Raw genomic sequence first — 13422 nt, 5'->3', positions numbered from 1 at the left:
CCACGCCTATCTGCCTCTAAGGAAAAGATGACTTTCACCCAGGCAGGGGCTCTTCTATGGCACATGGCTGCACACACACACAGTCACCAGTTACCAAAGCCTTCTAGTCTAAAGCTTACAGCGAGAAACAGTGGCAATACCAGGCTCTAGTCAAAGTGTTAAACATAAGGAGTAGACTGTAAACATGGCAGAGGTTCTGAAGAAGAGATGGCTCTCCACCAGGATGCATAAGAATGGCATCAGAGAACCACATTGGTTGGGGGGTGCGGATCTGCACAGGGAACTTCAGGATGGATGGAGATTCAGTGTATAGAAAAGGGGTACAGGACAGTGTAGGCAATGTGAAGAGGTGTGTAAATACAAGGTCAAGGGATATCAGCTGTGTGAGGTATACAGTGAGCAAGTGGGTTGGAGCCTCCGTGTATGTGATAATATGTGCAAGTCAGGGCAGCCATGCCACAGGGTTGAAGGAAGGATTTGTTCCCCATCTGTGCTTTGCAGAGAAAGGAAGTGGAGCTCCGTGAGTTACCCAGGCCAAATGATAAGTGACTCAATCAGACTGACAGCAGAAATTGGATAGTCTGACTTCTGTTGTAGTCAGTATAGCCAGCTTAAAATAATTTCTCTACCACTGTACACTAATTATGAAAAGAGTTTAAAGTAAAAGTGAATTAGTTGAACATTTAACAGTCGGATGGCTACATTTCTGTTGTTGCTGTTATTTTTTAAACAGTTGCCACAGACTTTCTTTAAGAGGTTGCTCATTCATTAAGATAAGTTAATTGAGGATAAACCTACACCATAAGCTGAAAAGAGTGGAATTCTGGTAGCACTTGCTGTAGCTGGATGGATCCACCAGGTGGCAGGCTTCACAAATAGCACCCATTTTTTTTTTCAGTCATTTGCCATTTTTTTTTCTATTAATGTGTCCTACCCAGTATTTTTCACTCTGCATCCTTTGTGTATGTGCATAAGTCTTATTAATTGTCCTCTGAAATAGCCATGTGTAGAAATGAAAACAGTTTATATTTGTATTTGATAGGGTAAGGAAGCCTAGTGTTGTGGGGACCTAGCAAGCTCTGTACCCCTCTGTTTTCTAATGTGAAGCGTTCAGAATTTGTATTATTTACATTTATCTTATGCAGTTTTATGAGGTTTGTGTCGCCTTCATTTCTTCTTGACGATCTGATATTTTGAACATGCCTGAAGATGTCAGTTGCATCTCTGGTTTCCTCATCACCTCCAGTGGTGAAGCCACACTCTATGCCAGGCTCAGGGGAGGTGGAGGGGACCAGGATGCAGCCTACCTACATGGAATGGATTAGGAAGGAGGAGCACTGGGGAATGAAGGACAGGAGAGCCAGACTTGGGATCTTCTACTGGGCTCTGTGACCCTGGGAAGAAGAATCTCAAGGAATATGTGTGAAGGTGACCTTAAAAAAATCAAATATATAGAAGTCAACACTGAATTCCACAGAAGTGAGTAGAATTGCATTCAGGCTTAAGTGACTCAAGGGATAGGACAGCCCCTGTGATCATTACAGCTGTGTGTGTCTACTCAGTGTAAGAATGAACAGAACCTAGGTGAAAGATGAACCCCAAGAATGTTTGTTGCCCTTTCTTTCACCACAGGAAAAACTATAATTTCATTATGGCTTCAGTCAATTTGTGAAGACCCTATTCCAACAGCCTTCAGTGATAGACCTTACTACTTAATAGCTGAATTTTCCATCCAAAAAAGTAAATAGAAGCCATTCTCAAATGTAAGATTAAATGTATACTTTTAAAGTTTGTATTTGCATATAGACTGCATAAGTTATCCTTTTGGAATGAGGGGGGGAACCTTTGTCTTGGTGGAGTTCAAGCCCCATTTCCCTAAAATATTTTCTACAAATATGACATTAGGTATGAGGTTATAGTTTCTTAAATGATGGATGAAGAACTATAAAGACAACAATAAAATACTACAGCTTTTCAGTACTAAACTGGAGATAAGGCAAGAGCAAATTATTTCCTAAAGAAATACGAGACACTAAAATAAGGGAACATCAGCACGTAAGAATTGAGTAATAACAGCAGCAGGGAAAGAGTTAAATAAGTTTGACTCACCCAAGTAACAGATTATACAACCTGTAGAAATCATGTTCTTAAGACTATTCAATGATGAAAGTGTTCCAAAATTATATAATGTGAAATGCAAAACATAAAACTAAAAGGTAGTAGTATTAAAATTGTTATAAAGTATGTCTACATACATGTGTATCTATATGTGCCTGGAAAAAAAAAACAGTAGGGGCTGGGAATGTAACTTTGTGACCCAATGATAGAGTGTTTGCCTAGCGTGTATGAGGCCCTGGGTTCAGTGCCTAGCCACTCCCCCAACACACACACCAGCAGGAAATACATTGAAATATCACCAGTGATAATTGGGTGATAGGCCTCTCAATGATTTTTTAAATTTATACTTTACTATTCTTTTCTCATGATAGCATTGAATACTTCCCAAATCAGCAGTGGGGATTGAGGAAGAGGAGTAGATGTTATCATTAAAACACTCCCTATTTTTTTAATCCCCTGTTCCCATAACAATTTCCTATCACTTGGGTCTACTTAGAACTGAGGGTGCGAGGTATCTTCCAGACAAAGGTCTTTACAAAGGTCCTCCTTATACTAATATTTTCAGAGTAATCAGAGCTACCTCTGACTTTGAAAGGACATATCTCATCCCCTGCCCATATCTCATGGATTCCAGAGTAACTGGCTACCCCTCAGCCTGGCTGCTAACTCCATGCTTGACTCTACCCCTAGCCTGCCCAGCAATCTCCTTCCCAAGATTGAGTGAAAGGGCACGGAAACCCACCAGGAATTATCTCCCCGTGCAGACCTGATGAAAGCATACTCCTTGGTTCTCTGCAGACTTGACAGGTTTTATGAAAACAAGAAAGGAACCTTTCACAATCATTAACTATAACAGTCTCATTCAGCTTTGCTGCTCTATGATTTCTAAGCTATAAGAAAAACACAAAAAGGAGAAAAAGGAAAAATCTATCAACCAAGACCAGACAGCCACTGGGCACGTTTATACTTAATGCATATGGATGAAGATAACTTATTTATAGAGCCCTTTCCATGTGTCACACTCAGTGCTAAAGGCTTTACAAACTCTCTCATTTACTCCTTGGATGAGCACTGTGAGATAGGAAGGATTATACCATTAGCTAGTGTGGTGTGCGTGAGGTTAAGCAGCTTGCTGAGGTCACAGAGCTTGGATATGTGAATTTGAGAGCCTACCATCTAAAGAGGCTTTCTACTTTGCCTTCCACCCACTTGAATTGTCAGTTATTTAGAAATGAAAGGACCTTTTGATGAATGCTCCTATCTATTTATTTGTCTTTGGCTCTCTTAAGCTCCATTCTCATCTTGCCTCATCACAGCATTTAACACCACCTCATCTTTTTTATAGAGTGGGAATAAGGTGTCAATCACTACTACTCCGTTTGAAAACACATCAATCAAAACAGGACCAGCCAGGAGAAACAGCTACAAGAGCAGGATGGTGAGGCGGAGCAAGAAGTCGAAGAAGAAAGAAAGTCTAGAAAGGTGAGTTATGTCAGTCTCCTGTGCCAGCTTGGTGTGTGCTCATGTTGAAGAAAAGTTATTTCTACTTAAATGCTTATGTTTGCTAAAGATCTATTTCTCTATGAGAAATTTTATGCTATAGTTCACATATAGTTATATATTAAAGTTTATATGCATAGTAACATTCTTTTTCATAGGAAAAGGACTTACATATATTTATTGTAAAAGGATTTCTATTGATTTTTATCTCATGTGAGCACCATGAAAAACCCTTTGCTGTTTTTTCTATCTCTAGACTTCTTTTTAATAGAGTTGAGTTTGAGGAACTGTACCATCAGGCAGTTTTTTTACATTAAATGTACTTTTTAAATGTCCTTTACATTATCTAAAAACAGTTGTTTTTGAAAATACCAGATATTCCAAAGTACCTACATCTTCTACATCTTTTTTCTTTTTTTTGGCAGCACTGGGGTTTGAACTCAAGGTCTCACACTTGCTAGAGACCCTGAGCCATTCCACCAGACCAGTACCTGTATCTTTAAAGCTTCCACATAAGCTTAGAAATAAAGGGCCTTTGTCTAACTAACTGAAATCTAAGGAGGAGACACATACGGGCAGCCTGGGATGCACACATTGTATTGTTGTGTGCTTTGTGCAGACTAAAATAAGATGTGTGCCTGTGCTCCAGACAGCCTGGGGTTTGGCTCCTGTGTGCTGTCATGGCCCCTCTTTCACTCACTTGGACCTGACAGTCTCATCATATATTCATATGACTTTTGATAGAAATGTAGAAAACGTTGAACATTATGGCATATGCCTATAATCTAGCACTTGGGAGGCTGAGGCAGGAGGATCATGAGTTCAATGCCAACCTGGGCTGTATAGTGACACTCTGTCTCAAAACCCCTTTCCCCAAAGTGGGGGGGGGGACACTAAAAAACACAGTTATATGAAAAGAAAAACCTTACATACTCCAGCTGTGATGTAAAACAAAACACCAGCCATATGTGTAGCCAGTTTTTTTTTGTTTTAGGAAGAATGGAAAAGAGACAGCATATTGTATTCAAGGGTAGAAGGTGATTGTATAATAGTTTAATTCTCATTTTCATAGTAGGAAATCAACAGATAATTTCTACAACTGGAAAAACTAAAATAGCAGTGCAGGCACATTATTTAGCAATATCAGACAAATGGGAGCAGGAATGTAAAAGGGTGGAAGGTGGATTTCTCTGGGATGTGGAAGGAAAGAGGTGCATTTCTCTACAAGTTTAGAGAGCTGTTTGACACTTTATCCCATGTGCACGTACACTTTAATTAGAATTACACTCACACGTTCTAGCATCCTTGTTTTTTCTGGTTACACTTTATATTCTGATTGTGCTTTAGGTTACATAGAATAAATTGCTTTAAGGCGTAGCAGTGTTAGCTCACCAGGGCCAGGTTAGGTCTCTGTGATGGTGAAAGAACTCCATCCAGCCACACGCACTGATAAGCCTTAGGCAGCTGTATTTTTTACCTTATCATGTGCTCATTGAGCACTCAGTGTACATTTGTATCTGCTGCCCACTGATAGGATGGGCCTGGCTTCCCGTGTAACTATGCAGCCTACATTATTGTTAGGCATAGTCTAGCACCACAATGGAATAAACCCAGCAAACAACCCTCCACAGATAAAGCGTCTGCCCACTGTCTCACCATTACAGGATTCGATATCCCAGCTCATAGTTTTTCTTCCAGAGATTTATTTTGTGTTGGCACATACTGGGTATGTACCTAGATACTTTCACACAAAGACCCTCCTTACAAGCCTAATAAGGTGATATTTTTAAAATATATTTTATATTTTTATTTTACTGTCTCTTCCTAAGCATTTAGAATTAAGAGAACCTTCAAGAACACTATCAGGGTTGGCGGAGTGGCTCAAGTAGTAGAGCACTTGCCTAGCAAGCCTGAAGTCCTGAGTTCAAACCCCAGTACCACCAAAAAAAAAGAAAAAAAACACTATCGAAGACTATTCCTCTCTAAGTCAGGGGCAAGATTTTAAGGAAAGATGGCTTCCTGCTCTTTATTTATGCCACACTCTCTGACAGTCACTGAACTCGATGGCATGGTGGGGAAGCAGGGGTGGATTTGAAAATAGACTCTGATCCCTTTTGTCCTGTTTCCACTGTAGGAGGAGATCTCTTTTCAAAAAGCTAGCCAAACAGCCTTCTCCTTTGCTCCACACCAGCCGCAGTTTCTCCTGCTTGAACCGATCCCTGTCATCCGGAGAAAGCCTCCCGGGTTCCCCCACTCACAGCTTATCTCCCCGATCACCCACGCCCAGCTATCGCTCCACTCCCGACTTCCCATCTGGTGAGTGAATCCCTTGTTCCAGAAGCTCTAGGGTTAAGAGGAGGTAAAGTCAACCTGGGGAGGTAAACGACAGACAGGGCTACCAAGGGAGGACACAGATGGGGCTGTTCTGACTGTTAAAACAAGACAGATAGTTCAGGGCTAACCCTGGGTGCAGGGAGCTTTATCTGAGAAGGGGTGACTTCTTTAGTCCGATGACAAGACACAGTGCTGACTTGTACCTGATCTCACCTCAGTCTGGGAAGATGGAAAAAAAAAAAGAAAGATGACCCTGGATACTCACACCTCTGTTTTCTACTTGCAGGTACTAATTCCTCCCAGAGCAGCTCCCCAAGTTCTAGTGCTCCCAATTCTCCAGCAGGGTCTGGGCACATCCGGCCCAGCACCCTCCATGGCCTGGCTCCCAAACTCAGTGGGCAGCGATACCGCTCTGGAAGGCGAAAGTCGGCTGGTAGCATCCCACTGTCCCCATTGGCCCGGACACCCTCTCCGACCCCCCAGCCCACCTCCCCTCAGCGATCACCTTCCCCACTGTTGGGATACTCCCTTGGCAATGCTAAGATTGCTCAAGCCTTTCCCAGCAAGATGCACTCCCCACCCACCATTGCCAGACATGTTGTGAGACCCAAGAGTGCTGAGCCCCCGCGCTCCCCGCTGCTCAAGCGGGTGCAGTCTGAGGAAAAGCTGTCACCCTCCTATGGCAGTGACAAGAAGCATCTGTGCTCCCGTAAGCACAGCCTAGAGGTGACCCAGGAAGAGGTACAGCGGGAGCAGTCCCAGCGAGAGGTGACCCTGCAGAGCCTAGAGGAGAACATGTGTGATGCACCATCCCTCAGCCGTGCCCGGCCTGTGGAACAAGGCTGCCTGAAACGCCCAGTGTCCCGGAAGCTGGGCCGGCAGGAGTCTGTGGATGACCTGGACCGGGATAAGCTGAAGGCCAAGATGGTGGTGAAGAAACCAGATGGCCTCTCAGAGAAACAAGAGTCCCACCAGAAACACCCCAGCTTCGGCAGTGATTCAGAAAACCATGCTCTCTTTAGACTAGAAGAGAGAGAGAAGAAAAGCTACCCCAAGGCATTAGAAAGGTCCAGTCATTTTGAAAACAAAGCAATGGAGGCCCAGTCTCTGGGCAGCCTGCTAAAAGACGCACTTCACAAGCAGGCCAGCGTGAGGGCCAGCGAAGGGATGGCCTCGGATGGGGCAGCACCTGGCTGTAGCCTGGCATCTGGGGAGCACAGCCAAGGTGCAGGTGACTTCAAACGGGTTTCCACCCCCAGCACCCTCCAAGACAGTGTCTGTCACTCCCCAGAGAGGTCCATCCCTGGGAAGGCTGAAAACACAGAGAAGGCCTCCCAGGCCAAGGAGTTCCTCCGAGGCGAGAAGTTAGACAGCAAGCTGGCCAATATTGATTACCTCCGAAAGAAAATGACACTTGAAGACAAAGATGATAACCACTGCTCTGTGTTGAAGGCCAAGATGGCATCCAGTGCACACGAATGCCTGTCAGGAAATGCAGTCCGGCCTGTAGGTGGGCAGCAGGAAACCCCACAGGGCTCCGAGAGCCGGGCGTTCATTAGCAGCACCCATGTGGCTCAGATGAGCTCTGTCTCCTTCGTTCCTCTCAAGGCCTTAGCTGGCCGGGGGGATGGTGGACCAGAGAAGCCGGTATTAGTTGCTCCTGAGTCTCCAGTCAGGAAGAGCCCCTCTGAGTATAAGCTAGAGGGCAGGTCAGTGTCATGTCTGAAGCCAATTGAGGGCACATTGGACATTGCTCTCCTGTCTGGACCTCATGCTTCTAAGACAGAGCTGCCTTCACCAGAGTATGTACAGAGCCCCAGTCCAAGTGGTGACATGGGGCCCTCTGTGCCACCAGCTCTCCTTGGAAGTAGTGGGAAAAAGTGTGACCCCATCAACCTCAGAGAGCCTTCCCCTGCAAACTTGAAGATGAATAAATCCTACCTGCTCGAGCCTCGGTTCCTGCCCCCTGGCCGGGGTCTCCAGAGCATACCAACTCCCCTGCCCAACCCAGAGTTAAAACAGAACAGAAAAGTTTCCCATCCTTCTGCCAGGAGCTCAGTAACAATCATGGAAAGTGACTCTCAGCAGAGAGAGAATGGCTCCGTCAAACACCAAGACCATTCCACAGACAGCAAGGTCCTCCCTGGCTCAGGGAAGACCATGCACAGCACTGCTCCAGCCAGGTTATGTGGTCCCCTCTTACCCAAAGAGGTCCCTGCAAGGGAGAAACCAAGCCTGAAGGAACCATCTGAAAAGAGCCCTTCCACAGCGAGAAGTGAGCGGCCTGCCATGAGGGCTGACATGCACAGAAACCCCTCAATGGAGCTGTGTCCTCCAGAGACTGCTAAAGTCAACGAGAATTCCAAAAGTGTCCCTTCTGGGGGAAGGGCTTGCCCAGACTTCTGTGTGCAGACTCAAGCCATGGAGAAAGTGTGGGGTACTTGTGCAAAAATAAACCACAAAGATGGCCGGGATGAGGTTAGGTCCCTGACCAGGGAGGAGTCCTCCTTGAACAAAGCTGGGATTCTTTGTGAGAAGGAGGTGAGCAAGGTAAGAAGTGACTTGGAACCCAAGCCTGAAACCCCTCCTGCCAGGTACACTCCACAGCCTCCTGGAACTGACAGTGGGAAGAGTGAGAAGCTCTCTGGTATCCTCTCTTTGCAGAAACAGTGTCCCAAGGAGCCTGAGAGGAAAGAGCAGCCTCTTCAAAGGCACATCAGCAGTGGCTTTCAACTCCCCCCGACCACCAAAGAGCTGCCCAGCCTGGCCCCTTGGCAGCATTGCAGTTCCCCAAACCTCACTTCCAGCAAGGAGCCCGGGATCCAGCCCACTGCTGCAGAACCCAGCCTCTGCCTCCAGGATCCTCCCAGGCCTACTGCTATGCACACTGAGAACAGTGGCCACAAGCCTCGGCCTGGCCTTGACCCTGGCCCCCCTAAATCCAAGCACCCAGACAGGTCCCCCTCCTCACAAAAAATGAGCATTGGGACTGCAAAGGGCAAAGAGCTTGTCACTCAGCCCCCCAGTGGCTCCAGCAGAGAGGGGAAGGGCAACAGTAAGGGTGTGTTGGATGTGTCCCCAGCCATCCAGGGCAAAGCTAGTGATGCGATTGGCTGGGGAGAAAGTGGTCCTTCCATCCCACTGCACCCTCCAGAGGGTCCCCTAAATGCCAAACTGAAACCCACCAGTGATGAACACCTTCTAGAAGTGCAGGAGAAGCCTGTGCATTTGCCCAAGCAAGGACATCCAGGGTTCATTGATGCTGTAGACCAGAAGCTTCCCACTGCCAATGAAAAGCAAAGCCTGTCTCCAAAGCACCCCAAGCCATCCACTGTGAAAGACTGTCCCCCTCTGTGCAGACAGACCGACAGAAGCTCAAGTCAGCAAGCCACCACCATGGATAGGAAGCCAGAAGGCAAGAAATGCACAGAAGCACTTTATATTCCAGCGGCAGATGCAGGCAAGCTGGAAGCCAGCTCTCACATGCACGGTGAGAGCCATCAGAAAAGTGCAGAGAGGCCAGCCTTGGGGCCGGGGAAGGGCTTTCTAGAGGCCAAAGGGAAAGTACCTGCTCCCCAGAAGCCACTGGCGGAGGCAGGCAAGCCTAGCAATATGAAGCGGTCACCCTCAGCCACTGGGCAGGGTTCCTTCCACTCTGTTGCCCTTCCAGAGAAGTCTCTGAGCTACTCCTCCGGCATCCCTGAGGCCTGGGCAGGAGGACGAGAGGCTGCAGCAGCCAACAGTGACCCCTCTTCTGCTAAAGCCAATGGGGGCACACCTGAGTCTGTAGCCCCCAGTCATAGGGACCATAGAAAGTCCCAGTCTGGGGAGGACAGCAGAACCCAAATGACAAAGAGCGACTCTCTGCCATCCTTCTGCCTCTCTACCACTGCCCAAGAGTCACACCACACTGACCTACATGTGCCTGGCGGATCTGGCCACAGGCACAGGGCGCTCTCAGTAACCGCCATGGGAGAAACCAAAGGGAGAGAGCCTGCCCAGCCTCCCCCGGCCAGGAAACAGAACATGGGCAGGGAGGTGACCAAGGTGCCCCCAGCCCCAAACACAGACCGTCCCCTCACCCTTTCCTCAGAGAAGGATTTTGTGGTGCGTCAGAGGCGGGGCAAAGAGAGTTTGCGAAGTAGCCCTCACAAAAAGGCCTCCTAACTGAGTAGGTCTGTGGGGACCTGGCCTGAAATGGAACTGGGTCTTGACCACCTTTTGATACCAGCACTGTATGGGGACGTCCTCCAGGTAAATTAGCTTGGAGCTTCACTGAGGAGGGGGAAAATGAGAGACAGAAAGAGGGAACCTTCTTCCAGATGCCTTCCCAGTTGTAATGGGTAAAACTTACCAAGATAGTGTTTGTACAAAAAAATACCTTTACAGCAGAGGGCTGCTGAGGAAAGAGATTCTCTCTGTAAATACCTAGCGATGTGTTTGGTTTGGGATGTCGAGTCTGTACCTTGCTGCTGATTGCATCACTTACTACAGCTTTTCTGAGTTAAGATCTTTGCTTTACCACTTATCATAATGTAGTAATGAAGCAAAATGGTCAAAACTGGGTGTGTGTTATCCATACATCCACAGTCATGTATGTACACATCCACCTACATGTTTTGGTCTGTGGTTTGAGAATATTTCAAGGCTCCATTTTTATAAGTAGAGTTCAAGATGAAAGAATGCCCTAAATACGGTAGATTGTACGTTTTTATGTGTATTTTAAACCAGAGTTTCTGATAGTACTGTATCTGGCTATCCGTATTTCCAGATCTAAAGCAAGAACTGGTCCAGTCACTGCATTTGGAATCCACCATTAAGAATGGCCAGGACAAATGGAGCTAGCTATTTATCTCACAGTCATCCTGCTAGACATTTTGGTCCTTAGGACCAACTGTCAAAGGCCAGTTGTTGTTGTTTTGGGATTATATGTTTGGTCTTCGCATGAGGAAGAGCAGGGACTATAAACACCCATCAACTTCATTTCTGTTCTTTCTTTCCCTTCTTTTCAAGCTCTTGCACTCAGGCTATGAGTGACGAGTCCAAGAAGCACACACTTTGTGCTGGTTCTGCACCAGCCCTGCTCTTGAATGGAAAGGAAAATTACTGGCTGCACACAAATCTGCTAGTACTTAGGTCAATTAATAGCATCAGGCATTGGAAGAAGTTTTAAATTTGCTTTCTTTTTTGAGGAAAAGAAGGGGGGTGGATTTTAGCATCATAACATATATATTAAGGAATAATCAGGACATCAGATACATTTTAATACATAGTCGGGGCCTTATGTTGTAGACGAAGCTTGCTGTTTTTAGCAAGTTCCTGGGTTTCACATTCATTTCTGATGCATTGAGTAGCTCCATATATATCATAACACGATCTCTTTATTTGTATGCAAAAAAAATACTGTATTAATGAAGAGCAGTATTTTTGTAAAAATGGGGCTATTTGGTGCTTGAATGTGACCATCCTTTTTACTTTTGCTAAGCCTTATTTAAATTTTGTATACCATGAAATATATAGAATTTGTCAAATCATTTTAGTGCTGAGGGTTTTTGATTTGTTTTATGTTGTTGCAGTTTTGAAGTGGCTTGTTTTGAATTGTAAGATGGCACTTGCTGACATGAGTACTAAGGCACTAAGAGACAATGGAGACAAAGCAGATAAGTATTTATAAGATGCTTGGGATCCATCACAGGATTTTTGTTTTGTAAGAGGAGAAACTTACCAATAAATAACTAATTTAGCACCAACCGCTCCTTGGGGATGTCGTAGTATCTTCATGCTATAAAATTATTTTTGTAAGCACAGCCTCATCTTACCGCCCTGTTGGATTGTAAATCATCTAGCAAGGCTGTAAACACTCCAAAAACAAAAGGCATAACTTAACCGACTATCCGGTTGTCCTTCATTGTAAAGCGAGTTGGCACTGGCATAAAGAAAAGAAAAATGTATCCTCTTTGCCCCTGTTTTGTTTTTGTTTTCCCCATGCAGTTTTAGCTATTCCCAGTCACTACATTGTGAAACTGTAGAAGAAACAAATGCATTTTTTACACGAACTCAAATGGGTTTCAAAAGTGGTCTCAACACTTAAAATACATATCTGCCTGGCAGTTGTCATACCCCAATCTTCACTCAGACATCGAGACAGGTCTATTCGGGAGGCAGTTCATGGTTTACAGCCTTTGCTTTTTAACTGTCCAGTTTTCTTTAAAGCACAACTAGCTGCTTGTTTACAAAGGATATTTTTATGTGTATTTTGTATAGTGTATTATCATTTTTGCCAAATATGTTTTTGCATTTTGGAAGAGTAAAGAGTACTTAAGGTTGCATTCATGTGATACCTGTTTGTTATTGTGTACCTCTCCAATCAGCTGGTAGAAATTCTTCTGTGTTCTGTTTGGTCAGTCTCTGTGTGGTTGTAAGACGTGCCCCTGGGTAGTACTTCCAGCTGTAGACTTACCAGCTTAAAAGTTTGTTAGGATCTGTGCAATAAAGTGTTTGCAGTCTTATTTTCTCTAAGAAGTTCCCCCATGGATGTCATAATTGTTGTATATTGAACAAATATTTATACTTATGCAGTTGCATAACATTGAATAAAAACTTAGCATGAAAAATGACTATGTTTTTTTCAAATGTATATACTGCTCCAAAAATATTACTGATTTTCACTGTATTACAGAAAATATTTTTGTGTGAATTATTTTGGTGAGTGAAATGATTTGCCTTTTTTCTTTTGACCTACACAAATAGTCCATTTTTCGAGATTAAATCCTCTAACTCCTTCCTGATTTTTCTTAACAACCGTCTTCCTCACCTGTGGAACTCACTGACTTCCATACCCACGCTCAGCACCTTCCCTGCGGTCTTTAGGGAAGAGGTTTCTCATCTCCTGCTACCTCCTCCACTTCTCCCAAGATCTCTCTCCATCCATTACCGTCATCTCCCCTGCTGCTCTTTTTCTTCCCCTCCTGTATCTTTGGTTTCAGAATCCCTTTCCTTTTCCCCTCTTTCTGACCTCCTAAAAGAAGACTACACTTGATACTTTCCAGTCTTCCCTGTCACTCCATACCCCATTAGCACCTGGCTTCTGTTCCCCACACCGTCAACATTTTTCTGAGGGTCACCAGTGTTGCCTGGCTGAGTGCAAACCCTCTTTTAGGCATCGCTTGTGTGGACCACCTCAACCTCTTCTGTCCTAGATCTTATCAGCAGTTTTACCTGTTCCTTTTGTCTTCTTTATTTGGGGTACTGCCATTTGAACTCAAGGCCTTGCGCTTATTAGGCAGATGCTGTACCATTAGAGCCATGCCTACGGCCCATTTTGCTTTAGGCATTTTTCAAATAGTGTACCACATTTATGCCTGGACCAGCCTGAACTTCTACCCTCCCATTTATGCTTCCAGCATAATAGGTGTGCACCACCACACCTGGTTTTTTTTATTAGTCTTATTGGTTGAGATGGGAGTCTCA

General features: G+C 45.0%; 1 protein-coding gene across 17 annotated transcripts in view; it reads left to right on the top strand.

Moving 5' to 3' along the window:
• Nucleotides 1-12569, top strand: part of Mast4 (microtubule associated serine/threonine kinase family member 4) — a 560147-nt gene extending 547578 nt beyond the window's left edge. For all 17 annotated transcript variants that reach the window (XM_074077368.1, XM_074077366.1, XM_074077365.1 and 14 more), the window contains 3 exons: nt 3464-3600; nt 5753-5934; nt 6239-12569. In XM_074077368.1, coding sequence (XP_073933469.1) covers nt 3464-3600; nt 5753-5934; nt 6239-10119 — 4200 coding nt within the window. In that variant the 3' untranslated portion in view covers nt 10120-12569. The remainder of the gene's footprint in view (nt 1-3463; nt 3601-5752; nt 5935-6238) is intronic.
• The last annotated feature ends 853 nt before the right edge of the window (nt 12570-13422 follow it).

This window comes from Castor canadensis, chromosome 6 (assembly GCF_047511655.1).
Source record: "Castor canadensis chromosome 6, mCasCan1.hap1v2, whole genome shotgun sequence".
Taxonomy (NCBI): Eukaryota; Metazoa; Chordata; class Mammalia; order Rodentia; family Castoridae; genus Castor; species Castor canadensis.
The sequence above is the reverse complement of the archived record's forward strand: the minus strand, read 5'-3'. Positions and strand labels throughout refer to the sequence as shown.